The 25812-nt window shown below is 38.4% G+C and overlaps 1 protein-coding gene across 6 annotated transcripts; it reads right to left on the bottom strand.

Moving 5' to 3' along the window:
• Positions 1-1641: 1641 nt before the first annotated feature.
• On the bottom strand, positions 1642-25222 carry LOC135412146 (ATPase family AAA domain-containing protein 2-like). Of its 6 annotated transcripts, none has more exons than XM_064650608.1 (22): positions 25171-25221; positions 23297-23345; positions 22379-22457; positions 21318-21407; positions 20275-20365; positions 19967-20082; positions 18589-18763; positions 17819-17907; positions 17329-17488; positions 15397-15487; positions 14657-14971; positions 13960-14065; positions 12547-12727; positions 10891-11076; positions 9552-9687; positions 9205-9401; positions 8015-8144; positions 7553-7675; positions 6557-6847; positions 5724-5848; positions 3317-3445; positions 1642-1833 (listed from the first exon to the last, which is right to left on the bottom strand). In XM_064650608.1, the coding sequence occupies exons 2-22, from the start codon at positions 23331-23333 to the stop codon at positions 1795-1797; spliced, it is 2886 nt and encodes a 961-aa protein (XP_064506678.1). In that variant the 5' UTR covers positions 23334-23345; positions 25171-25221; the 3' UTR covers positions 1642-1794. The 6 variants fall into 6 exon arrangements, with proteins under 6 accessions (XP_064506678.1, XP_064506704.1, XP_064506688.1 ...); XM_064650634.1 differs by having other exon boundaries at positions 23297-23348; positions 25171-25188; XM_064650618.1 differs by lacking the exon at positions 25171-25221 and adding an exon at positions 25097-25159.
• Positions 25223-25812: the final 590 nt, after the last annotated feature.

The raw sequence follows: 25812 nt of genomic DNA, 5'->3' as shown, positions 1-25812 counted from the left end.
TGCAGTAACAGTGCAAACCAGTGATTAGTGAGGTAAACAGCAATAGAAATGCCACTGGATCTCCGCATATTTTCCAAGATATAGATAAAAAATTACTTAATCTGTTTCAGAATATAAACTTTAACTTGTCTGTCATGCCAACTAAAGAACCTCTTCATTTCAGCAGGGAATTCTGTCAGGCCAATTTAAAGTCAAATTCAGGCTACCCATGTTCTACACTCATATCCTTCCTTTCCCCATATCTGTTTCCTTTTAAAATCCAGAAAATAATTGTAAAAAAAATGCATTTATACAGTGTCAATAGTTAATGCTCACTTTATAAGCATGCAAAAGCTGTGTTCTCAGTAGGCACATGCACGCAGAGCACACGTATACATCACATAAATATTTATAAACAGCTGGCCACACATACCATGGAATGCTTTGAGTTTGGAAGGGACCTTAAAGGTTACCTCCTTCCAACACTTCTGCACTGGCTGCAAAGCAGTGGTGTAGTCCTATCCTGCACCAGCTGCTGCTGGTAAGAGCCGCTGGGGGACGGGGATGGGGCAGGCAGGTACACCCCCTGCTCCTGTGAGGCCACAGGGCAAACAGAGTCACAAGACAGACCAGATGCTGTGCCAGCCCATGCCACAGCTGAGAGGCTGATCTTATTCCTGGCCTCTCACAGAAAGACAGAATATTCTGAGTTGGAAGGGACCCACAATAATCATCAAAGTCCAAGTCATGGCCCTGCCCATGACAGCTCCAAAAATCACACTGTATGCCTGAAAGTATTGTCCAAATGCTTTTTGAACACTCTCTAGGTGTTGTGACCACTTCCCTGGGGAGCCTGTTCCAGTGCTCAATCACCCTCTGGGTGAAAAACCTTTTTCTAATATCCAACCTCAACCTCCCTTAACACAACTTCATACCATTCCCTCAGATCCTGTCAGTGGTCAGCAGAGAGTAGAGATCCGTGCCTGTCCCTCCATTTCCCCTCACAAGGAAAATGTAGACTGTGATGAGGTCTCCGCTCAGTCTCCTCCAGGCTGAACAGACCAAGTGACCTCAGCTGCTCCTCAGACAGCTTCCCCTCAAGACTCTTCATACCCCTCCTTTGGACACTTTCTAATAGCTTAATTTCTCTCTTATACTGTGGTTCCCAAAACTGTACACAGTACTAGAGGTGAGGCCGCACCAGTGCAGAGCAGAGCGGGACAATCCCCTCCTCGACCGGCTGGCGATGCTTTGCCTGATGACCCCCAGGACACGGTTGGCCCTCCTGGGTGCCAGGGCACTGCTGACTCATATTCAACTTGCCATCGACCAGGACCCCCGGGTCACTTTTCGCAGCATTGCTTTCCAGCATCTTGTTGCTATCTGTATATACATCCAGGATTACCATGTCCAAGGTGCAAAACCTAGAACCTCTCAGTTCACTTCTCTTCACTAGAAATGAAGTTGGAGGAAAAAATAATCAGTTCCCATGAACTGTCTTGCAGTGATGAAAATGTTTGGAAGCTTTGTGACAAAATCAGTAGACAGAATCAATACCCTCTAGAAGAATTTCATGCTGTTTTCATGGAAAGAAAACATTTTGTCCTGAAACGAGTTCTTTCACCCAGCGTGCAATGGGACGATTCACAGTCAGAGTCGAGGTTATGTCTGGTTTCAGTTATGTACTGAAAGAAGTTTCTTTATTCTTTTTTTCTATAGTTGCTGCAATTACTGAGATGTTATACATAATTTATCTATTTGGGAGCCATACATCAACTTCAGAATGTGTCAAATAAAGTATACTGAAGTCAAGTATCAGAGATAATTTAAGGCAGCAATTTCTTTCTTCATTGCCTAATAAGAAAAAAAGACAAATTAGGAGTCAGCATGAATGCAAACTTGAGAACCCTGTTTGCTTCTTTATCAAAAGAATTAAGAATCTGTTCATACATGCAATTGTTAGCAATATTTAGCCAATACATGTGCTACCACCATCACAACATCTTTCTAGACCCACTAGCTTCAAACGCGTCCTTAGGAACCCAAAACAGAAGTAGGCTACAGAGTCTGCAGTGATTTGCATAATGGGACTATGGATCTTCATCAGTAGTGGTTTCAACAATGAGAAAAGAGGCAGTTCCTGAAGAGGCACAAATAAAAGTTGGAACTGTTCTGTTCTGCATTCTGACTAAGTACTTGTTAAAGTCTCTCTCTTCATATAGTAGAGGTTGCTCCAGCTAATTCATGCAGTCACTCTGAATAGAAGATATTTTTTGGTTAAAGCTAAAGGTAGAAGTAGAAAACAAACAAAAAAATGAAGTCCAGTCACAAAAGTTCACATGCCCTGAGATAACATAAACAGGTCCCTTCTCATGATAAAACACATCACTATGCTATGTGAGAGAAGGGTGCATTTTTCAGGCATAGCCTCCCTGAATCCACAAAATCCTCAGTGCTGTACAGTCAGAGCAGAGCATCTCTTCTAACTCTTTGTCAGCTGCGGAAGAAAAGATCAAGATGACTAAGGCCAAAGAGAAGACGCTTCCTATTTTTTAAGGCAGAATGAGAGGCATAAAGAATTTTATCTGTTCTCAGGCACAAGCATCTGAAAGACAAATGGTTTCAAGGATCTTGAAGATAGACTGAATATCTGAATCAACTCAATACTGGGAATGCCCAACTGGAACCATGGGTGCCCGTGGAAGATTTCTGCTCAGTTCTGACAACTCAGAAATCCTCTCTTAGAGGAAGAGATTAGAGAATTTGACCCATTATCATCAAACTGTCATAGGCAGAAAGCTCCCCATTTGTCAAATTAAAGATGCTTGGGCCATGCTAGTTAAAAACAAAGTCTAGTGAGACCAGAGAAAAGTCTCAAATTCTTGCTATGTTTCATACTTAATTTCAAGAATGGACTGACTACTATACGAGCATTACCATGTGCTCCTTACTGCCTGCAAGGGAAGAAAGAGGAAGTGACAGACTGAGAAAAGTGCCCTCCTTTTGCAGCCCCCACCTCTGAAAAGGTTCTGGAGAAAGACTATTGCCAGACTGAGGTTAACTGGTTTAAGAGGCCTGTGTGGGTGGACCCATTGTCTTCAAGCCTTTTCCTGCTAAATTTGCCAACAATTATGCCAAACACAACAATGGTTCTGCAATATGGATAAATGTCTTCCAGACTGAAATGAAAAAGTCTTGTGAAACAGGCAACTAGGCAGTAAAGAATAATGCTAAATAAGCATAATGTTCACAGTGCATACCTACATATATGTAACACATACACAAACACACACATAATAGTGTGTGACAGAAAGTGCTACAAGACAATAAAACTTACCTTCACTAATTCAGTTTTGTCATCATCTTCCCTGTGTTGGTAAATGCACTGGCTGAGAACAGCATAAAGTCTTTCCATGCAAGATATACTGACGTTTTCAGTTGCCACAATAATAGAATCCAATACTTGCTGAAAAAAAAATTGGAAACTACAGTTCGGAATACCGCAGGATACATCCTACTTTCTTATATTGTTAAATAAAAGTGGTGCTTCAGAGAACTGATTAAATATATGACAAGATTTAACTGGAGAAAACAAAGTAATTTTTTATACTTCAGAGAAAAGGGAGGCTTACATTTCAGGCAATATTTTCTTACTCATCAGTGTATGAGATCAATGATCATAATTGCCAGTCATCTGCTTCTAAAACACCAGGGAATGACACAACCCACTCTGTCATAGAGTAGCTGCCACAGTAAAGCCACAGTTGCATTTCATTCAAAATGCAATACAAGGCTCTGGAAAATGCGTCTTTGGAAACCAGGGACAGATCTTTCAGATACAGCTGCAACAGCTGGAAACGGAACCATCCTTAGTTGCTCATCTTTACCCATTAGCTGAATGTGTACTGTGGCTAACATCAGTTAGCTCCCACCTTGCCACTCAAGGGTGAGTAAACTAGCTGTGTGACTGCCTGTAGCAAATTACCACTCTCTCATACAGTCCCTTCTTTTACCAAAGATGTGAATGTGATGATCTCTGGGAAAGCAATGCTAACATTCTAGTAGCAGCACTGCTGTGGCTGTTCAGTAGCTGTGTGTTGTGTGAGGCTATGAAGATGTAGCTTAAGAGAGCAGCCACACCAAAGAAAAATATTATTGCCTGACAACTGCTTGCTATCAAACTCTGCATCCCTCAGATCAGCTAGCACAAGATTTGAGCATTCCCTTCAACTTCATCCTATACAACGTGCAAAGAAGATGCACAAAAATCACACAGCGTTCTTTCAGCTGCTGCAAACACAAGAGATAGGATGTGACAGAGGTTCATGGCCAACATCCCATATGAAACTATTTCCAATTGCTGCCACATAGGTAACTGTATGCTCTGTATGTTCATCAAGTTCTACACGTATTACCAAGCAAAAAAGCAAACACACACACACACACAGAACACCAAAAAAAACCAAACAAAAACCCAAAAGTAACCAAACAAAAACCCCATACGAAACCAAGCAGCTACAGTTTGGAGGAGCTCTCTGGTACAGGCAGCAAGTTCCAGTGACACCCATGTTAAGGAAACAAGTTTTCTAAAAGATGTGTTTCCAGATTGTAGCTCTCTGCTTGCAGCTGAAAGAAGTATAACTCTACCATTTCTCCAGTCAGTAGGCAGTAACTTTGAATTACACGCTGTTAACACCCTGACTCTAGAAAAGCCTATGTGGTCTCTTGAATTACACAGGCACACATGAACAACAGAACCCCCTGAAATTTACTTCCTTAGAAAGCCAGCTTAGAAAGTTAGTTTCACCCCTCCAAACCAGGCCAACTCTTAAAAATGTGACAGAAATTGTGTTGAGAAGCCACTTCACCAATGGAGATTTCTCTCTGGTCACATTGTCCCCACACAGGGGAAACATCCAGGTAATACTCCTTTTCTCATCATGGCAGGTAAAGAAAGAGCAGCCTCCACTGCTTTGACCAACCTCCAGGACTTCAACCTAGCAGTTTCTCGAATTCTCCTCAAGGCTATATTCCCTGAAGGTCAGGTCCTTCTTCTACCCTCTTATGCAGCGGAATCTCTCAACCCAGCTCATGCAGAGGAATCTTTTTTGCTCCCTGCAGCTAGGCCTATTTTTGCCTCCTTCCCCAGCTGTAGCCTAGGATAGCAACTTCTCTCCTGCAGGGGCCTGGAAAAACCTTGTAACACTGCAACTGTATGAAGGCAAAATTTTAACACTGGATTTTGAAAGCATTTGAGAAAAGCAGGTATTAGTATTTTATCCAGGTTGAGCTTTAGGTCAACCTGCTAATTTCAGGTTTCAAGTAATCACTGCTAAAAATCAAGGCCCTTTTCCAATTCCTAATAAATGAAAACAAGCGAACAGCAAACCGAAAAAACGCCTGCATCCCCAGTTCATCATAAAAACTGCTAAGACATTAATAACCAACAGTAGTAGCAGGTAGTCAGTGGGCTATTTTAAAATTTAACAAGCCCTTTTACATTAAAAATTAGGAAGAGAATCCAGTCTCCTAAAATTTAGTTCAGCAAAAACAAGAGCAGCAGTCCACACCAGCTGTGGAAACAACAGTCATAGTCCATCACAAGCTGAATTATTTCACAAGCTGTATATCCCTCTCATAAGTTGTTTGAATTGGCATTGGTTAACAACTGACTTAATTTAAAACCACAGAGGTACCAAGAAAATGTCCTGCTTCTGTGTTAACAAAATTGAAATTAGACTTACTTTGAGCTCAGAGTAATCCACAGACACTCCCTGTGTGGGAATTTTCATTGCTTTCCTGTCACATACTCGCGGTTGCTCATCCACCTGAGAACGTCCCGCATAATTTGTATGACGTACTTGTGAATCTGGAATGACACAAATTTCTTAAGGCATGATTTCTCTTTATCTGGACTACAGCATCAGTGAAGTATCCTGTACCTGGAAAAGAGTATCTCTTTGCAACAGAGACATAAGTGTTACCATTTTTTCACTGAGCAATGCTTGACTTCTCCTTTCTTTCTGGCACTGCTCCATAAAAACAAGAATTGGACACCAAAAAAAAGCACTAGAGAAAAAAGGCAGGGTAAAACCAGGAAAAAAATAGTCATGCTGCCACAAGAGCACTGCACAGTAAAACTCTGGTAAAAAAAAAGAAAGGAGCAGTAAAAAAAAAAAAGTATTTTAGATTAGGAAACACATCTTACGTTTCAAACATTAGGACATAATTCTTCTATTCCACATGTGACTCTTCTATTCCTCACTGCTTACAGTACAGTTTTTTAACTTAAACTGCTTATTACAGGGAAGATACTTGTACAATAGGTATGAATCTTTAAAATAGGTACCATTTGAAAAATGAACTGCAGAATCAGAAAAAAGAGACACTGCATAAAACTGAATTTGGTCAGCATAACTAGAGGAGCAGCATCATTATGCAAGAAACACTGTGCTTATTTGAGAGACACGCAATGGAAGTAACAGAATGGAATTAAAGAAGGCTAAAACCTAATAAATAGTTTAACCCTCCTAAAGGAGAGAAAGGAGATAAATGACCTCTTTGACCTTTCATTTACCATTTGAAGGTCCATCTTCAGAAGTTCCAGCTTTTTGCCAATCCGGCATGCCACTCGTCTTTCTTAGGTCTGAATGTTCAGGAAGTACGACACTCTTCCTTTCAGTAGGAGATTCAGCCACAAGGGTCACTTTCTCTCTTTCATTTTCTGTCCCATTTTTCTGTTGTCCTTGAAGTACATTTTCATGTTCTTCCACAGGAGTATCCTGGGAAGACGCAAACTGAACATTCTTCATCTTTGCTGCAATACTGGAAGAGTCTTCCTTCGTTTTGTGTTTTCTTTTTGACTTATCTACAAAGAGATACAAGAAAAAGTAATCCAAACCATTAACAAAACAGTTCTTTCTCCAAAACGCAGCATCGTCATTTCCTTACTTGCAAGGAAAATGACCACAGCTTAAGTACCATTGTCCATCTCCCTACATGTGTCTAGAGAAAAAGTTGCAAGTTAATGAGGTCAGTTTGCTAGTAGATATATTATAGGCAGAGAAAGGGAACACACTGCTCCATGTAGCTAAAAACTAGTTGAATATTCAGAAACAGCCACGTACAATGTTTTGGACTTCAAGCTGTAAGTGCCATTAAATGTCAGTTGGGTCATCAAGGCCAGGCTCTTACAAAGTCAAGCACCCACTGCACTTGAATTTCATAACCACACTGAATGAATGACCTCAGGATTTATCCCACCTTGTGAAGCATAATAAAAAATTTAATGCCTCCATCATGAAAAACCAGGCATCACAGGAACCTGCTGTTAGGCCACAGGAACAGAGAAGGTAGCATTGACTTTATCAACTTCTCCAAGAAAGTCTGAATAAAACTTAACTTGCCATTAGAGGAGGGGGTACTGGCATCCGCAGGCACTGCTGGCATCATTATTTTTTCACTACACTTTGGGACTGTTTCCTTACACCCTGCAGAGCAAATAATTGTTTCTTGCATAGTTGTTTACAAAGAATGAGACAAGTCTTAAAATCCTCAGCATCAAAAAATATACCTCTTTCCTTACGAGATTCTTTAATTTCTTGGCAGCGTTGTTCAAAATCTTTAGCCAGTTCGTGCCTCACTATGGAATATGCAGTATCACTCAAAGCATAAGCTTTGTGTCTCAGGAGGCAATCTGAAATGTTAGTTGGAACTGAGCATTTTCTACTAGACAATGAAACCCTTTATTTTGTTTTACTTAGAATGATTTTTCTCTTTTGATAGGCAGGTTCTGAAATGTTATCTCAGATAGTATTTTCAGCATAGCAACAGAAAAGTTAATTATTAAAGCAAAAGCGCTAGTTACCAATCAACACATCTACCACAATTTCATGAGCAAACAGTTTATTTACAACCTGGCAATTTTAAACAACCCCAGAGAGCATTTCTTCCCACACCTATTGTCTGCAGATGACATTTACCAATTTACACCTTTAAAATTTTTCCAAACTAGGGATAAAAAGCACATCCTCACCTCCAGGACTTTCATATGGTTTATACTCTAAAGCATTGCTACAGATTAGATCAATGTCCTTCAGAAAATCTCCTGCAGTTAGATACTGGTGCATGTCAATCTTGGAGAGAACTGTTGAGAGGTCCATGGGCTGTTTAATAACCAAAATTTATTATTATTATTATTATTATTAATTATATTTACACTTTTATATTGTTATATTACTATAGATAATGACCAAAACAGCTACATATCTCCTTTCCATTGCAACCACATTGTTCTAAAATAAACCTTATATATATAAACACCAGTCATTCAGTGTTATTTCACTCTAATCCACCCCAAGGGATTTATTAACAAGAACCTCAGTTACCCCACCTTCAGGGGAGGGTTGTAACAACATCTATTTTCAAATGAGCTAACTGGACGATTTCTTTACTCAGACCTTAAAAGGAGCCTACTGACTAGTTTAGATTAGGACATCTACATTTGTTTAGATTATTCAAATCTCAGAAACTACAAAGAAAGTAAAAGACAAGTCAATGGATGCTTAGGAGAATGGGACTTCACTGAAAGGCAAAGCTATCTTAAAACTAAAACTGTCGATTTGAAGTATGTGCCTCTGGCTTAGACTTACTCAATAAATTAAATGAGAGATGTATGGGAGCAAGGAAAAAACATGCAGCCCTTATGGTTGATCTTATACTGAGGAAAGGTACAGATAAAAGTGAAAATAGAATCTGAAAAGTTATTTGACAAGCTGCTGCTTCTACTCCTGTCCTCACAGAAACTATTGATAGTCAATTAAAGAGCTTTTGGCTTTAATAAAACAACCATATAGGTACTGTTTATAATTACAGACAAAGAGATCTCTCTGCTTTTTTTTTCATCGGCAAACTGTGTTGGCATTTGGTGTAACTGGAACTTGGATTAGATGATCCTTGTAGGTCCCTTCCAACTGAAATATTCTAAAGTTTTAAAAACATTTTAAAAGAACACAAGACTTTCAGTGAAGACTCAAATACAGACATTTGAGAGCCTCAAGGAGTCGACAAAAGTAAAAGTAAAATTCACGTCCTGCTTCTTGGAAAATCAGAATAGTATGGTCCTAAAAACAAAGATAAACCTTCCTAGAAACAGCAAACACCAAGAAACATACACAAAGAGAAATTATGAATACACACAGACATTACAAATCAACACTAATTTACCTCCTCTGGGTCAACAGGCTTCATAAATGGTCTGAAACGTCTGTCAATGACAAGTCTATGAGCCACATCCCTTAAGTAAATTCTAAGTTCACGCAATGTATCCTCTTCCTGCTCCTCCACCTGTCTTATTTCTTCCTCTGTCAGCTGTCGAGGCTTAGGTGGTGGTGCTATGGGCAAGACTTCCAATGGTTGCCAAGCTTAAATTAATCAGGAAATGATAGTCAATTGATGGTACTCAAATGCAAGCACGTGAGAAATGACTGATAAAAAATTACCACCAAAGCAAATACTGTATTAGCTGTTAACTTACAGTTAGCAAAGTTTTATACGTAGAATATCCTCCTCACCTGTGTTGGTTTTTGATGCAGGAGGTTGAGCAGCTTGCTTCATAACTAAGTCCTCAAAAAAATGTCTTCTTTCAGCACAGGTAGGCCGCGGGACTTTGAAAACTTCTTCATATTCATTATTAAACAATGCTTTTATCTAAACCATGAGGAGAAAAGATATTTCAGATAAAGAAGGCCACACAAATTTTTTATATTCTGTTCCAAAAGGATGAGTACCTCTCTAAATTAAACTGAATACTCATCTGGATAAGACAATCAATGAAAAGTTATCTTCTTGGCCTTAAAAGGCTAGATTTTTATAGCATGGCAAATTAATAAAATACTTTCTTTAAAGAATACCTTCTAGAGTTCAAGCTCCATTAACAAGCTGCAAGATAAACCACTGAAAGAGGGGTGGCATTCACCACCCCCAAGACTGTATTATTTTGTATTTACCTGCCTTGCTATCTTTTAGCTTGAATCTTTATGGCAACCACAGAGGGAAACAGGCAAGGCTCAGCAGAAAAGTGCTGGCTTTTTAGTCAGGTGTTTGGGTTTTCTTTAATTATATTTTTAATTAATTTAAATGAGGTGTCCCAAATTGCATACTTCCAAGCTGTACTCCACTTTTTCCATCTCTACTACCAAAAGGTATGGAAGGAATTTCAATCCTTATTTTAGGAGGCCTTTATTAACAGTATAAAAACTCCTGTTACTGAGACAAAATAATCAGAGCATAATATTCACATTTTGAACACCTTCCTTTAGTGAACACTTTCAGATGTCTACAAAGCTCAGCATATCCTCTTAATCAATTTTGTTAGGGAACACAACTAAAAATTTATTTCAAAGTTACTTAAACAGGAATTGGACCTTAGCTTTCTAATTTGTCAAGTTTTCACCCGGATGAAGACTGTAACTGAAATTTTTATAAAATAATTTAAATTTGAAGTTATACTCCATCAGTTAACTGTGTGACCACCATATTTTTTTCGGTATAAATATTTTCAGAAAAACAGTCTTTTTCTTAGCTACCTTTCAAGCGCCATATATTCTTCACTAAGGACACACCTAACCATCTTGAAGCCACTGAAACAATTGTGTGAAGCAAATCTATATATCTGTCTAATAAGTTTGAGTATGTGAGAAGGGAGAAAAAGTTGGGTCAAAGTCAATCTTTAGTCAGAAAATACTTTAGAGAAATGCTTTCATCATCGTTTTGTCTAAGCAAGTTTTAAGAAACCTGGTTTGGGTTTGAGTATGAATTTGCTTAAGAGCAGCACAGCACTCCAGTGCTTCAGGGAGTTATAAATTAAGAAGAAATTGAATAATAAAGAAAGAAAAGTATCAACAGAAATACCTCTTCTGGGAGATCTCTGTATTGCACATCAGATGTCGCAAGGAGCAAAACTGGAGTAAACCTTGGGATGTTCTGCAGTAGTGTTGTAAAAACAGATTTCAGTGTAGGTCCAACAGTCGCCCACCAGGAAGGGATTTGTGGGATATATATGATACTTGGTGCTGTTCTTTGGGCTTCTCGCATCAACTGGTAAAATGAATGCTTGGGTAAGAGAACTACATCATGTAGAAAAGGCTACTAAATGATTACATATCAGTCAAACTATCTTATGAAACAGGAGTACCTGATGCCAAAATATCAAGACAAACCAATAAATGAATGACTCCTAACAATATGGTAAAATTTTCACTTTTACTAAAATACAGACATCGCTACAGAGACAGAAACAGACCTGAATCTCTGTCGGATTTCAAAACTAACTTAGGCGTAACATAACTCCTAAAGAGCCTCAGAACTCAGGTGATGTGGTGGTGTGCCTGAAAAATCAAAGACTAACCCTTCAGCAAGATGCATTAGCCTGGAAAAATCGCTACACGACTGCAACTATCCCATTTTCAGTTCAGAGTGCATACACACCCAAGACAGACGGAAGCACAGTCTGAACAAAGAAAGACCTATGTGAAAAGATGAGGACTAACACTGTACAAGAAGCCTGGTTATAATTCATAACTTCAAGCACATTTTATAAGAGGTAACCAGTCCTTAGCCTGTCTGAAGAGCTAAGTCACTCACAGCCTCTCATTACCAAAGGATCCACCAGACCAGATGATGTGCTTTGAAGACCACAGTCTACTGCCTCCAGATGGCACCTCAATCACAGAAGACAACATGTACCATGTACCTAGTGCATGAGGGAAGCCGCAACAGTCCTTTCACGCAACAAATTTCTCCATGCACTGTTTCAGATTAACAACCTGGAAAGGCGGTGTTCCTCCTACGTGACAAATTAGTATCCAGTCACATAATATGTCTGTCCTGATTTGTACAGCTCTCAAATGCTGCTACTAAAGATTCAAATGTTTTAATACAGTGATGCCAAACAATGAAATGGATTTCCTGCCAAAAAGTGAAAAAGAAAAACAGCACTAATCTACTTATATTTCATTTTTCTAGTTAAGGAAAACACGCCACTGCACAAATCCAAGTGTTCCGTGAATTTTAATTATTTTACTGCATGTACTGCAGCAGTATAAGCTGTATATATATGTGTAAAAAACGAAACTATTCTTTTCCTCAAAACCTTGGCTGCTCGACAGATATAATTAAAAAAAAAAAGCTACAAAATGTGCATGACATGCCGTCAGTTTGATGCAGAGCCATCTACTGGTAACACAGTAGAAGCAACAAAAACAACTTTCTGGATCCCACTGAGACCAGCAGGATTTCCTGCCACAAAGAAGGGTTTATTAGCAGCACCTCCCAGCTTCCAGAGCTGCTAGCAACATTCTCCTTGCTTCATTTCAAATGAAAAACATGGCTATGTATAATATCCTTACTTGGTATCATCTCATGTAGAAGAAAAGTGGATTTTAAGACAGAAGTAAATGTAACACAACGTTGAAATCAGGCCACCTCCATTAACAATCAATTTTGCGTACTTCACTATTTTGTATACAGTTCACCAATCCTACAAGATTAACAAGAAAAAAAAGCTACCTGTATACATGTTTCATCTGGTGATGTGCTAACAAACAAAGTTGGTGTGTCTAGTGTATAAATTGGAAAGTTTTCAAGGGTATGTATTACTGCAGCTGCCAAATCAAAAGCTTGCCCAGATCCTGGCTCTTCAACTAGTAAGAACCGTGGCCTGTAAGAGGTTGGCTGGTCACGAGGATTTCTAAAGCAATAAGAAGAAAATAAGTTTAAAGATGAGTAATGAATAGGCACACAGATGTTAATTTTTTTCCTATGCACTTCTTTTTTTTGTAAATGCACTCCCTCTTCCACCATATAATAAGTTGGTCTGTGACCAGGAAGCCTACTTTCTCACAAACTGGTACCATACCTCCACTAAGGAACCCTGCAAGTCCCCAGCATGTCTGCTATTCCTTTGGCTGGGTTAAGTAACAGCTCTTAAATCCAACAGGGGGACTGGCCAGCCAAGTACACACACAACAACTGGTCAGTAACCTGATACAGGGCAGAACAACTCTTTCTCTCAGCGCAAACCAATTCAGGTCTCTTCACTGCCCATACACAACCATTTTCATTGTGTCTTGACTTTAGGTAACTGTGACATGTCTACACCTGTCAAGGTTAGCTGAAATTTGGCCATAGTTCCTGGAGATGGTGGGAAGGAAGGTGCAAAACATATCTAGGAAAAAAATTAATGTGGGTACTGAAATACATCAGCAGTATCTGAAGAAACACATGATTTGACTAGTTAAATTACAGCAGTACACTACATACGCATAACATTTATATTTATTTTATTCAGTCATTCCAATGGTTTCATCTTGAGTAGTCTCTTAATTTTCTGGTAATCTTGCTTCACTAGTGTGAAACACACTTGTGAAGAGGTCAGCAGAGGAATAGAAACAGAGAAAAATAACTGACCCGACAGTGACAATGATAATATATTTTTTTTAACAGTTGGTTTACAGGACAACCACAATTAAAACATCAAAATATTTACATAAACTCAGTAGGTTAAAGATACAAAATACAGACATTGTTCAACAAACCATTTCTCAATTTCGTTTCTGCTATGTAATCAGCTACAGGTTTAACAATCTTGGAAAGTAAAAGGACAAAAGATGGCTACACAAATCCACAGGGTTTTTTAAGCTAAAAGGACAGAGAGCACATTTTTTAGGTCTTGAGTCTTCCAAGGAATAGCATGGATTAAACCAACATGTTCTAATAATCTGTGAACCCCTTTCACTCAGGAAAAGAGGTGTGGGCCATTCAGTTTGATGGGTTAGTACACAGTTGTATCTTCACGCTTACTTCTTGCAAATATTGATCACCACACACACAACCCCTTAACTCCATCCTGCACCCTTCACACCAAAACAGTTTACAGACCTGGCCATTTTAAAAACGTAACCATAAAGGGGGCAAACATACCTGCTGAAAGTGCGGAATTCTGCCTTTTCGTGATCAGGTGTTTTATGAGTTGGCTTCTCTTCAGAGATTGGTGGTGATTCCTCATCACTGTCAATCACATAATTTCCTACAATAGGATTTAAAGACAACAGAAGTTTGTCAACTTTCCTGAATAGTCCATATCCCTTGCATCAATACATCTTCAAAATCAGTGCTGGAAAACACTTCTCTTGTATTTTGTCATTTGAATGCTATTTTCTGAAGAGTTCATTCTACCACAGATCCAAGGAAATTGCACAAAGCTGTCCTACGTCCCATGATTTGCATTAGGTATTACCCTGCTGTTGACAAAAACTTGTTTTTCTCCTTAGAATAAAGACGACTAAAACCAACTTCTGTAGTTTCCAGACACCTGAAAAACCCTTCTCCCTCCACGTAAGCATTCATTTGGAAAGAGGTGCCTCATACTTTAAACCTTAGATCCATCTCTGAAATGATAAATGCAACTTTAGCTACTGTTAGAAACTGGGTGCTCCAGCAAAGAACACGTAGCTGTCTGCTGCATACTGTGAGTCACTCACAGCTGCATCCTACATTGTGCACATGCAAAGTATAAAATTGTGCTGTAATTACAGCTGATAGGTTTGTGTATGTTGACTGCACAAATCAGAAGTTTTTCTTCGGCAGATTTTTAAACAAATGGATGTTATTATCATACCTTGCTGTTGGCTCTTCTTTAGTGCAAGCTCTGCATGGGGAAATACTCTCTGCAAGGCTTGTAAAATTCTTTCCAGTGTGTTTTTTAACAGTGGCTTTGAAATAGCTGATAGCGCTCGCCCAGGGGAAGGCACAGCCCTCTGTGAAGCTGGAACAGTCTTCTGCATGGCCATGGAAAAATAATTTGCTTTTATTTTAATCAAATCCATGTTTATCTGCAGTCTCTCTCTACTTTCATACAGCTGAGGATAGCGATGCCGCAAAGCACAGAGGCCAGTTTCAGCACATAAGGCTTTAATATCAGCACCACAATATCCTAACAAACAAAAAAAGAATCAAATGTTATGTCAGTCTCAGAATTCAAGGCCAAGATTTCTAAACTGCAGCACTGAAAGACTTTGTATGCAGCCAAAAAATTACCAGATTAAGAGACAATTGAAAGAGTTCCTGCACTGCAGAGAAGTTCTGTTACATGGCTCACAGCCTGATATTCTACACTTAAGAAGCAGCCTGCTCATCAAAACTTTGCTCCTGGGAAAGATGCCCCAAACCCATTCAATGTTCTGAGAGACAAAAAGAAAATTGAAAGCAGTATCTAACTTTGTTTGCTCCCAAGGCATGTCAGCTGCCTCACTGCCTTGCTCTGCAGCAAGGCACGAGAGCTTGAGTACTGCCTGGTAGAAGCTGAGGTTTCCTAGGACTCAAGTTGCGTGCAGTAACCCACACTGTTTTCAAACTTACCAACACATACTTCAGCCAGCTCTTCAAGTAAATTGTCCGATGGCTTCGGGTTCCAGTCTCGTGTGTGAATTTTGAAAATCTCTTTTCTTGCCTGAAAACAAAACAGTTGCATTTTAGTTTGCCCTAATTTTTCTCTTAAAAAAACAACTACAATGCAAACCCACAAAACCTTTTACACTAATAAAAATACTTTTCTTATCTGGTAAACTTTTAAGTATTTTAAAGGTCAGTTATTAATATGCCCTTTGCATTTTCAAGTAGGAAATTTAATAATTCGCTACCTGTTACAACATTGTTACACTAAACTCTTGCTGGGGCCTGCAGTGAAGTAAAAGGCATTTATATCTTCCATAAAAAGTGAGTTTTCACAAGTGTGAGACCTAATGATGCTGGAGAAAAAAATGTAGCAAAAACCTTTCTCAAACGGAGATTTTTTTGTCAAAGAAAATTCTCTCAAATTTAGCAAAATTTCATGGTGACAATCTCCTTTCTTCATCAGATTTGATTTTCTGCCAGTTCATTCAAGTAAAAGACCACTCGCACTTTCTTTCAAATTGCTAGAATTGCTACCAAGAAGAACAATAAGTATGACTTAAACTACTGTCACTGATCCAGAAAATGTCAAATATTGCCTATTCTCATCCCAGATCTTTGCAAGACTTTCACTGAAGTATTTCTTGGTACACAGATTAATTATGGCAGATTTCTAGAATTCTTCCACAGTAGGGAATTATGTATTAGATTTGTTTCATGACACCTCATCTCCTCTTCCTGAGAGCAGATGAAAACTGGAGACAAATGTTTGTGTTAAATGCACTGTTTGGTGTACTTTTACTAGCTTTCAATTCAATAAGCCTTTTTCCAAAAAGTGCTAAGAAATATCAGTGATAGTCAGAGAGAAAACATAAAAAGAGGGTTCCAGCTTTGCACACCATCTCCCCACAACCCCAATATTTTTTGATCGCTCTACATCCATTTTTCATTGCTTAGGTATTGCAATTAACTAGAAGACTTCCAAGTGCTGCAACTGTGCAGTGTACTTCCCATCTTAGTCCAAGTCCCTGTTAATAAGTTCCAGTAAGAACGTCAAATCCCAACATAATTCACTCCAGTACCACCCTTGATCAAAGTTTTTGTTACCAACGAAGAACTCGTGTGCACACCATTTCTTTCGTTTCCAAGATGCTACAGCAGTACTTTATAACTAATTCATACATTCATTCTTTCTTAAACACTTCAGTGACTGGCAGCATCCCATTTGCTTCACTAGTTACTGCAAAACCAATACTAATTACAGAACTAATTACTTGTTGAAATCATCATAATGATTTGAAATAATCAGGATGAAGGACCACCGCCTCCCTAAGATCTTGCTTTATGGTGAACTTGCCACTGGCTGCCGCAAGAGAGGAGCCGCTAAGAAAGATTCAAGGACTCCCTGAAACAACATCTCAGCCTTGGCCGTATTGATCACCATAACTGGTCTACTCTGGCCTCAAATTGGGAGGCCTGGAGACACACCATCTATAACGCAGCTGTCTCCTTTGAGAACACACGCAGGATCACTCTCGAGGAGAAAAGGCAATGCAGAAAGAACTGTGTTCTGCAGAATACACCATCTAAAGAGTCTTTCTGCTGTGCCTTTTGCAATCGGATATGTCTATCTCGTATTGGCCTCATAAGTCACCAACGTGCCTGTAACAAATGTGGATAGAGCCTTCCCAAATCTTCGTTCGTGAAGCCCAGCCATGATATATTCAGTACGAGGTTTGCCCTCCACAGTACAACACAGTCCCTCCAGACAGCCCTCTTGTCCAAGCTGTACACTACTGATGGAAACTTGCACAGCTCTGCAATGCTGCCTTGTTACAGGGGTTTGTTATAAAGGTGGACTTTGCTACATAAGCATTAAGGTTGAGTTGAAGTTTTGACCTCTTTGTTTGGCAAGGTGAAGCGGAATTCTCGTTCAAAGCGTCCAGGTCTTCGTAAGGCAGGATCTATAGAATCCGGTCTGTTGGTAGCTCCAATTACCACAATCTCTCCTCTGCTGTCTAAGCCATCCATAAGTGTCAGAAGTGTCCCCACAATAGAGCTAACAGAAAAATACAATTTTCATACACTGGTTTAGGAATTTTTTTTCAGTTCCACATCACTCAAAAGGACAACTTCTTATTGATGAGATGCTGGTTAGCAGAAGACTTGTTATAAGACATAACAAAATACAGATAACGTATCACAGACCTTGTGCTGATATCAAACTTAGGGATTGTTTTCAATTACTGTTTAAAAATCATCTGAAATTCACTGGCACTGAATTACTAGTTTTCAAGATAAATGAATGTGTCACACCAAGTTAAATAGGTTGCGGTCTTCTTTTCACAAAGATCAAGTAGCTACTATGTAGATACAAAACATGTCCTACCTATGAATTTGGTCTTGTTTACCAGACCGTACAGGAGCGAGAGCATCAATCTCATCAAAGAAAATAATTGAAGGTCGCATCTGGTAGGCCTACAATGAAAACACAGGAATATTGACATTAGTAAAACAGCATTATTTGAAAGAAAAAATGCATGAAAAACATTCTGGTTGGAAAGGCACAAACTAGATTTTTCACACTAGCATCAGGGAACTCTACTAATTGAGCTAAGAGAGTGAAGAGGCACAAATAACAAAAGACAGAAGCCTATGTCAACCCACTGAGACTGGGTGACAAGAAACAAATCATACCAGTAGTTTTTACAGTTATTTGGCAACCACCAAGAACAGAGACAGGATCTAACTCAGTTATAGGTTCAGGAAGCAACCCTCTGTTACCAATTTAAATGACCATGCTTTCAGCCTGCATCTGTTTCCCTCTGATCTAAAGTCACTACCTCCTGCTTCTTGAAACTTCTTTTGTGACTGTTTGTGTGGCTGCTGGGTTTTCTGGGGTTTTTTGGGGTTTCTTATTGGAGGGCAGGGGAGTGGAGGTGGTAGTGGTGGCACGTGGCAGGATTTTCTTGTCTGTTTTACTAGTCTTTCCCAATACATGTCAAGATTTCAAGCCCCTAAAACTCCACTGAAGAAGGAAACACTGACAGTCCCATTTCAGTGGAAGGAGCTGACAAAACATGAAAAAGAATGAATTCTTCTTAACCACAGAAAATTAGTTACAACTTGGTCAAAATGCAGGGCATGTTTCGACCTTACCTGCTCAAATAATAAACGAAGCTGTCGTTCAGATTCTCCTATCCATTTATTCAAGCATTCAGCACCTTTCCTCATAAAAAAAGTTACTCTCATGTCACCTTGACTGCATTCATTAGCAAGTGCACGAGCAAGCAGTGTCTTTCCAGTCCCCGGTGGACCATAGAATAGACAGCCTCTACAATTTAAAAACATACACTAAAAAAATGACACAAGAAAAAACATCGTGGAAAAGTAGCTGTTACAATCCCCCATTCCTAAAACACACAACTCCGCTCTCCTAAACAAAATACTTAATGGATGAGATAGCGGTAATAGCTGAAGTGTGCGAAAAGTCAAAAGTGTTCCTACGCAATTCAACAAGGTAGCAAACAAAATGAATAAAGAGGTGATGCAGAAATACAAAACCTTGAGAAAAGATTGTAGTGTCCCAAAAAGACACTTAAAATTTCTGACAAACCAACAGGGGTGATTGGAGCCAAACAAGAAATAAATTCCAGTGCAGAATCTCAGACTGGGCTAACTTTACAATGATACACTGCATATACATTCCTGTTTTCATGAAAGGCAAGATTTTATAATAAAACATTTAATTCTCCCTTGAAAAACTTTAAGTTTTTGAAGAGGAAGTAGTCTAAAGCTGGAAAGATATTCTGCATTTCTGCATTTCCATCAACTAGAAAAGCCAGTACAGTGCTGCTTCAAAAAGAATTTCAATGAATAAAGAAGCAAAACACAGAAATATTTTCTTTTCATTGTTTGCAATACTTTTGAAGTTGCTGAAGGCAAAGAATTTAAAGTCCTAGTTCAATATACCACAACTGAGTTTTGCTGACCAAGAATATACAAAGCTAACAATTAAATCTCTAAGAATTTTGTTTCGTAACACAGAAGTCACTTAGCTGTGTAAGATGCAGACAGTTTCTTATTTTAGCTCAAGCACAACAAGCACTGCAAGCTTTTAGTTGCATGTCCTATCAATTGTAAAACTGATACTTTAGCACTTGAAAAAAAAAAAGAGTTGGTGGGAGAGGCAACTGGACTTTCATAAAACAAACCACAGTTGACTATGAGTAGACAATTCCTTCCTACTTACAAACTAATCAAGTCCATTTGTATATGGGACTCTAAAGTAAACATTTCCAACTCTGGGTCTGAAAGGCACTTTTAAAAGATAATCTCACCACTCAGTAAATCTTTGGACCTACATATATACTGGATTCTATCCATTTTTTAAACATTACACTTTACTACTGTTAAAAAACAAAACAAAACAACACTGCTGAGAATTTTGAAGCATGGGAACATATTGATACCTCAGTTGAATATTCCCCTGAAAATAGGTGAATGAGAACTTATAGTGTTAAACCGTGTCTGTTACCTTGGAGGTTCAATTTTCAGTCTCTCAAAGATTTCTGGATAAAGCAAGGGAAAAATGACCATCTCCTTTAAAGATGAAATGTGGTCAGAAAGACCACCCACGCCATCAAATTGTACCTAAAGTTGAAGTCAACAGAACACATTTTATATGTTAAAGAAAAATGCAACCTCAATAAGGTTCCATCAGAAATTAGACATCAGCACAAAAGAAATGTTCATGGCAATTTTCAAATTGCTTGAGAAAACTGTAAACTGAGGGAGCTGTAGAGGACAAACCTCTCACTGACACAATGAATCAAAAATACTTACTGCATCTATTTGCATTTGCTCAACACCAGCCAGACTGGCTCCAATTTTTCTGGTATTCTTGTCAACTCCCTTTAAGTCACCTTTCTGAAAGCTGAACAGAAGAGATCTGACTTGAATTAAGGAGGAAAAAAAAGGTGCTTTCTAACTTATGATGCAGATAGAAGATTTCTGATTTTCTAATGATAGCAAGTGAATGCAGAAGACATTAAAAATCAGCATAAACTTCCTAAATAGTCAAATATTCATTTCAACTTTTACATTTAATGGCCATGATTAAATAAAGGAAAATGGTCACTCCAGACTTTAAACCAAGTTAATCACTTTAACAACTCTTAGCACTTAGGAATATCCATGCCAGTCAACACAGCAATTATAGGAATGCAAGCTTAGAACAAGTTATTCCATATGGAGAGACCATGGACTGACCTTGATCTGTATGATGGAAGAATCCCTCCCCTCCCCAAACACACTGATATGTTTCAAGTAGTTTTACCTTCTACATTCAAAAAGTTACAGTCCAAGAGAATACTTATTTCAGTGGAGATTAACATTATAAAGGCTGCCCACCACTCCTGGACCTTCCTGAGGACTTTGGAATGTGTGGGCCAGAAGATATGTCTGAAAGACGTCAGGCTGAAAACTTTTTTGTTAGACTGGTACTAAAATAATTTTTCTAGAGCATTTGTTAAGTAACAAAACCTATTTCCCCTATTTATAACATTTTCTGTTATGGTGATTTTCTTTCTGAATAAACCACGGTAAAGTACAGAAGCAGTAAAATTTTACATTAAGAAATTACATCAAAATGTGTGTCTCTACCCCTTTCCCCATTCTCACCTAGAAATCAAATTGTTTATTAAAAATCAACTCTAAAAATCCAGTTTTAGACAGTCCAGTTACAGTTGTCAATACCAAAAGATATGATTAAGTATGGCCACAACTTAGAAAGGGTACAAGATGGAGATGGCAACACTCCATGGATAGGCATATGCAAAGTCCTCCCAGGTAGACTCCTCCCTCCCGTATTCTCCAATTTCATTAACCTTCTTAAATTTTTCTTCTTCCTCTGGATCTCAAAATCCTCATGATTAGATGAGGAAGGGGAATCACTGTTTGGCACCGCACATCTCTGTCTGCAAACATTCAAATAAACAAACAAACAATTCAAAGTAAAAAATTAAAATGTGCACTAAGTAATAAGAAAATTTAACTGAACGCTATCTCAGAGTTTACTCTGAGGTCTAATAAGTTTTCAGATCATCAGACTCCTTAAGAATCTGATTTCAAAGTACATTATTTGATTTTTCTTAGGAAGGTAAAATGTTTAACTAGTATGCAAAGAAATTTCTTAACCAAGCTTCTCCTTTTGTCCAATCTCTCTCTCACATACACAAATCAAGTTTCACTTAGCATTATGTAGCCAGTCTGTGAACCATTAATCTTTTAAACTCATTTAAAAATTTGGCTTCAAAAATCCTTCCTTCAATAACTGTCTGCTCTCAAGGTTGCTAAACAAAGTGTTCCTATCTAGCAAGGGATAGATAGGAACTCTCTGCTCTAACTGCTTACAGGATCTGATACCGCTTTGTCATTACTATTACAATTTATAATTTCATTTAGCATTTTTCTTGTTTAAGGATACTTTCATACAGAAACATGAACTGATTCCAAAGAGACACCAGAATCAGTGTTTGAGTGATTAAAAAAAAAGTCCATTAAAACTTTCATACAGGCCCTCCCTCTATCTAAATTTTCTTTGGTTTTAAGAAAACAATTTACATCCCTCAATATTAAATAGTCTTAAGATTTTCAGAGGGACATTCTGCCTTCAGTTCCAGAACAAATAGATTTCAGTTGCAGTCTTAGCCACAACCCTCATCATCACCTTATCAACGACCACAAATACAGCAGTCTACATTTTCAAATAAAACCTAACCGCCGGTAAAAAGGATGGCCTCCCCCAGCCAGTGTTTGTTTTCTTTATTCCCTTAGACTACCATGGCAATAATCATACTACTGATCTATAATTATCACCCATCCAAAACCCCTTGAAAGCATTATACAGTCATGTGACTGAAAAACTATCACTTAATCATACACAAACCTTTTATTCCCTTTGCGTGAATCTCTCTCTCTGACAGGCGAAGATGGGACTGAAGAATTTGTCTTACATTTTCTTGGTTCTGTTGAAAGCAAAGAGCTAGTTTAAGAGAAAGCAGGATAGTCAAAGAGGCAGAAAACGAGACATGTATCACCCATCTCTAAGTTCATGGGAAGTTTCAAGGGGGGTGGGGGTTAATCAGTGCACAGTAGAAGTGAAAAAACACACACTTGATTTTTTAGAACTGAAAACCACATGAGTTAGATTATCAGGTCTCTTTAATTACTGTTCTTTCAAGGATAGATAGGTTACTTTTTTTTACTGAAAACAATAAGGATGCCAAATAGCAAAAAAAAAATCGAATGTCCACAGGATAAATGCATTTAATGAATGAAGGTAAGAAATTTAAAGTCGAGTGTGGCATGTGTGCATGCGTTTCCACTTAAAAAAAAAAATCTCTCTTCCATGCAAGAAATTATCTCTTAAGAGAAACTTATAACCCACTTTCCAATGGATCTTGATAACGCTCAATAAGGCAATGCTTTTCAGTGTCTTCATCATCACTTTCTTTTGTTTCACTTCCTTCTGGTGAAATTACTGCACACAATGTTGCACTGTTTAAGTACTGCTGCAAATTATGATATATTCAAAATACATGACGTATATTCCCACCTGTCCACAGCCTTTTATCATGTAAGTATTTTGGAAAAATATGGGAATTTGGAGTTTTTTTCTCTGAATACCTGTGAGCTCACTGCCAGAACAGCCACATTGGCTGTGGCTTTTAAATCAATAGCAACACAGATATTTTTAATAGATAAAAAATACCCAGTAGTGCAGTCCATCTCAATTGTTTAAGACAAGACTTTTGGCTAGGGCATAGTCAAGGAAATTTAAAAGAGAACTAGCCTACAACGCTACCTGGATTGTCAGTTGTTTCTTCATCAGTTGTTTCCATATCTAGGCTTTCCTACTTCAAAGAAACAAGAAAGATCAGGCACAAACATGCAGAAACCCTGCGGGAATATCTGGTGCCCATATAGTATCATTATCAAGGCATGCCAATACACAAAAGAGTTAATGCACAGGAGGAAGGAATAGGAACATCACTCTGGCACCCAGGATTAGTAACGAGGATTTCTACTCTAAAATAGAGTTTAATAGATGTGAAAGTTTAACACTTAGCCAGATACAAAACTGAGTGTATCAATTTTAGATTTATCAATTATCAGGTTAATAATCCAAGAGTGTGGTAGAACCCCAGACAAAGCTATCCCTAGCAGACAAAAAAAATCATACTGTCATTTGAGAGATAATAAAGTACTATGGTCAGTTCTGATTGAAACAAACTACAAACTCATTCAGATCTAAACGAAAGCAACTATGAAAGCAGGCTATGAATATGTTTAAAAAACAACACCTGTCATTCAAGAGGACAGTGGAGTAACCTAATTTAATAGAGCAAAACCAAGAAAGAGGAAATATGATTGACTGGAGTCTATCATTTTAACATGACTTTCTCTCAGGAGAGAGGACTGCTTGAGCTCACAGGCAAGGCTGGCACAAGAGAAAACATAGATAAAGCAGTTAATAGTGAATTCAGTTTTTACTAAGATCTGAAGTAAAAATGTAAGACCGGAAACAGCTGTTTGTAAACAGTGTCCATTCAAAAATCATAAGACAATTCAGAAAATGCAGTATGTATTTCAGCATATCATTGCTCTTTCTTGTCTTCCGAAGAAGATATTTCCTTCACCCTTACAATGTAGCTGTGGCATAACAGTAACTGTAAGATGTTAAACTGTAATTAGAAAGCAAGAATGACATTTTCGTTTAGACTACACTATACTTTGGAAGAAGTTTTTTTCAGCTAAATTAAAATTATAACTAAATAATTTCTCTATGTGAAATGCCACTCATAGAGAAAAACAGTAAATTAAATTAGTATCTACTTCTGTATGGTGGAACACTCCATGGGTCTCCCATCCTTCACTGTCTAGGCCTCTTCTTTGTGTCATCCAGATAAGCAAGTACAAAAAAACCCCATTGAAAACAACACACATAATCAATATGATATTTTAATAAAAAGAAATCTCAGAAGGAAAAAAATAATTCTGAAGATCATAGGAGGATGACAGAAAAAAAATATGGCAGCTTTTCATAGTACTTAAGTTGTTCCTCATTATAGCATTAAGTCATTTTTAGTTTACAGCCTTCCTCAGACAACAGGTTGCTTATTCTTCTCTTAACTGGAATTAAGGTCTCGTGCAGATGTTGCTTGACTATATACGCTAGAAAAAAAAAACAAACCTCCCTGCTGTTACACTTTTCAAACCTTTCAGAAAACAATGTCAATTTGGGCTTCACAAAAAGAATTAAGTCATGGACACACAGACAGAAACACTAGGACTGCTTTGCTTTGCCTGTATCCAACTTCTCCATTTCTTAACTCAACAGGACATTATAAAATTACTCATAAGCATGAAAGAAAAATTAATTAAACAATGAAGGTGCTTCTGGTGCCAAGAAGATTGATTGAGAGGACAAGTTAAATCTACTGAAAGTCACAACATGAAGTGATCGTTTCAGTTCACAAGAACCAGCCCACACATAAAAGATGCTCTGGTGTGAAGATCCCTCTGCCACTGGCAATCCCAAAATAAAAACACCAGTGGCCATTTTAAGCATTGGTTGTGACTAAAGTCTTTACACATGAAGCACCTGCCAAATACATCCTCCCACACACAGTCTCAGACCTGTAAGTTTTAAAACAAGCTGCAAGCAGGAGACTTTACCTGAGCAACTGCAATGGAACATTTATGGAATGTTTGTGAAGTTGCTTGGCAATGCCCCAAAAAGTTCCAAGCTTGACCATGCCCAACCCCCAAGTCCCTGGTGGGACTCTGCTATGGAGGGCATCTGCCACACAGCACCTAATGATCACAGAATCATAGAATGGTTTGGGTTAGAACAGACCTTTAAAGGTCATCTAGTTCCAACACCCTGCCATGGGTAGGGACACCTTCCACTAGACCAGACGGCTCCCAGCCTCATCCAGCCTGGCCTTCCAGAGATGTGGCATCCAGAGGTTCTCTGGACAACCTGTTCCAGTACCTCATCACCCTCACAATAAAGACATATCATATAAGTAGCAGCACATAGGGATTTCTCAGCCTAACCACTGAATACATTTACCTTTTCTTGCCAGGAACAACAGCACTTTCTTCTGTTGTCAAAAGAAGGAGAAAGCCCCTGGACAATATTATGCCATAGCACAGAGGCTTGCTAATAAGGCTCATTTTAGTAGCTTTGCATTATTAAAAAAACTACTTACTTTGTTCTAAGTTTGCCAAACAAAAGGATTGATTTGTAGTGGTGTAACAAGTCTGTCGAAGTCTTCAGCTTCAACAGATCTCCAAATCCTCACTTTCTTCATC

Source organism: Pseudopipra pipra, chromosome 1 (assembly GCF_036250125.1).
Source record: "Pseudopipra pipra isolate bDixPip1 chromosome 1, bDixPip1.hap1, whole genome shotgun sequence".
NCBI lineage: Eukaryota > Metazoa > Chordata > Aves > Passeriformes > Pipridae > Pseudopipra > Pseudopipra pipra.
The sequence above is the reverse complement of the archived record's forward strand: the minus strand, read 5'-3'. Positions and strand labels throughout refer to the sequence as shown.

Excerpts from the sequence above, each read along its gene's own strand:
- LOC135412146 (XM_064650608.1), bottom strand. The coding sequence starts at position 23,333 with ATGGAAACAACTGATGAAGAAACAACTGACAATCCAG. Across the intron at positions 7,676-8,014 it reads ACCATATGAAAGTCCTGGAG|ATTGCCTCCTGAGACACAAA; the intron begins GTGAGGATGTGC and ends CTAACATTTCAG. Across the intron at positions 5,849-6,556 it reads TGAAGATGGACCTTCAAATG|ATTCACAAGTACGTCATACA; the intron begins GTAAATGAAAGG and ends GTGTCATTCCAG.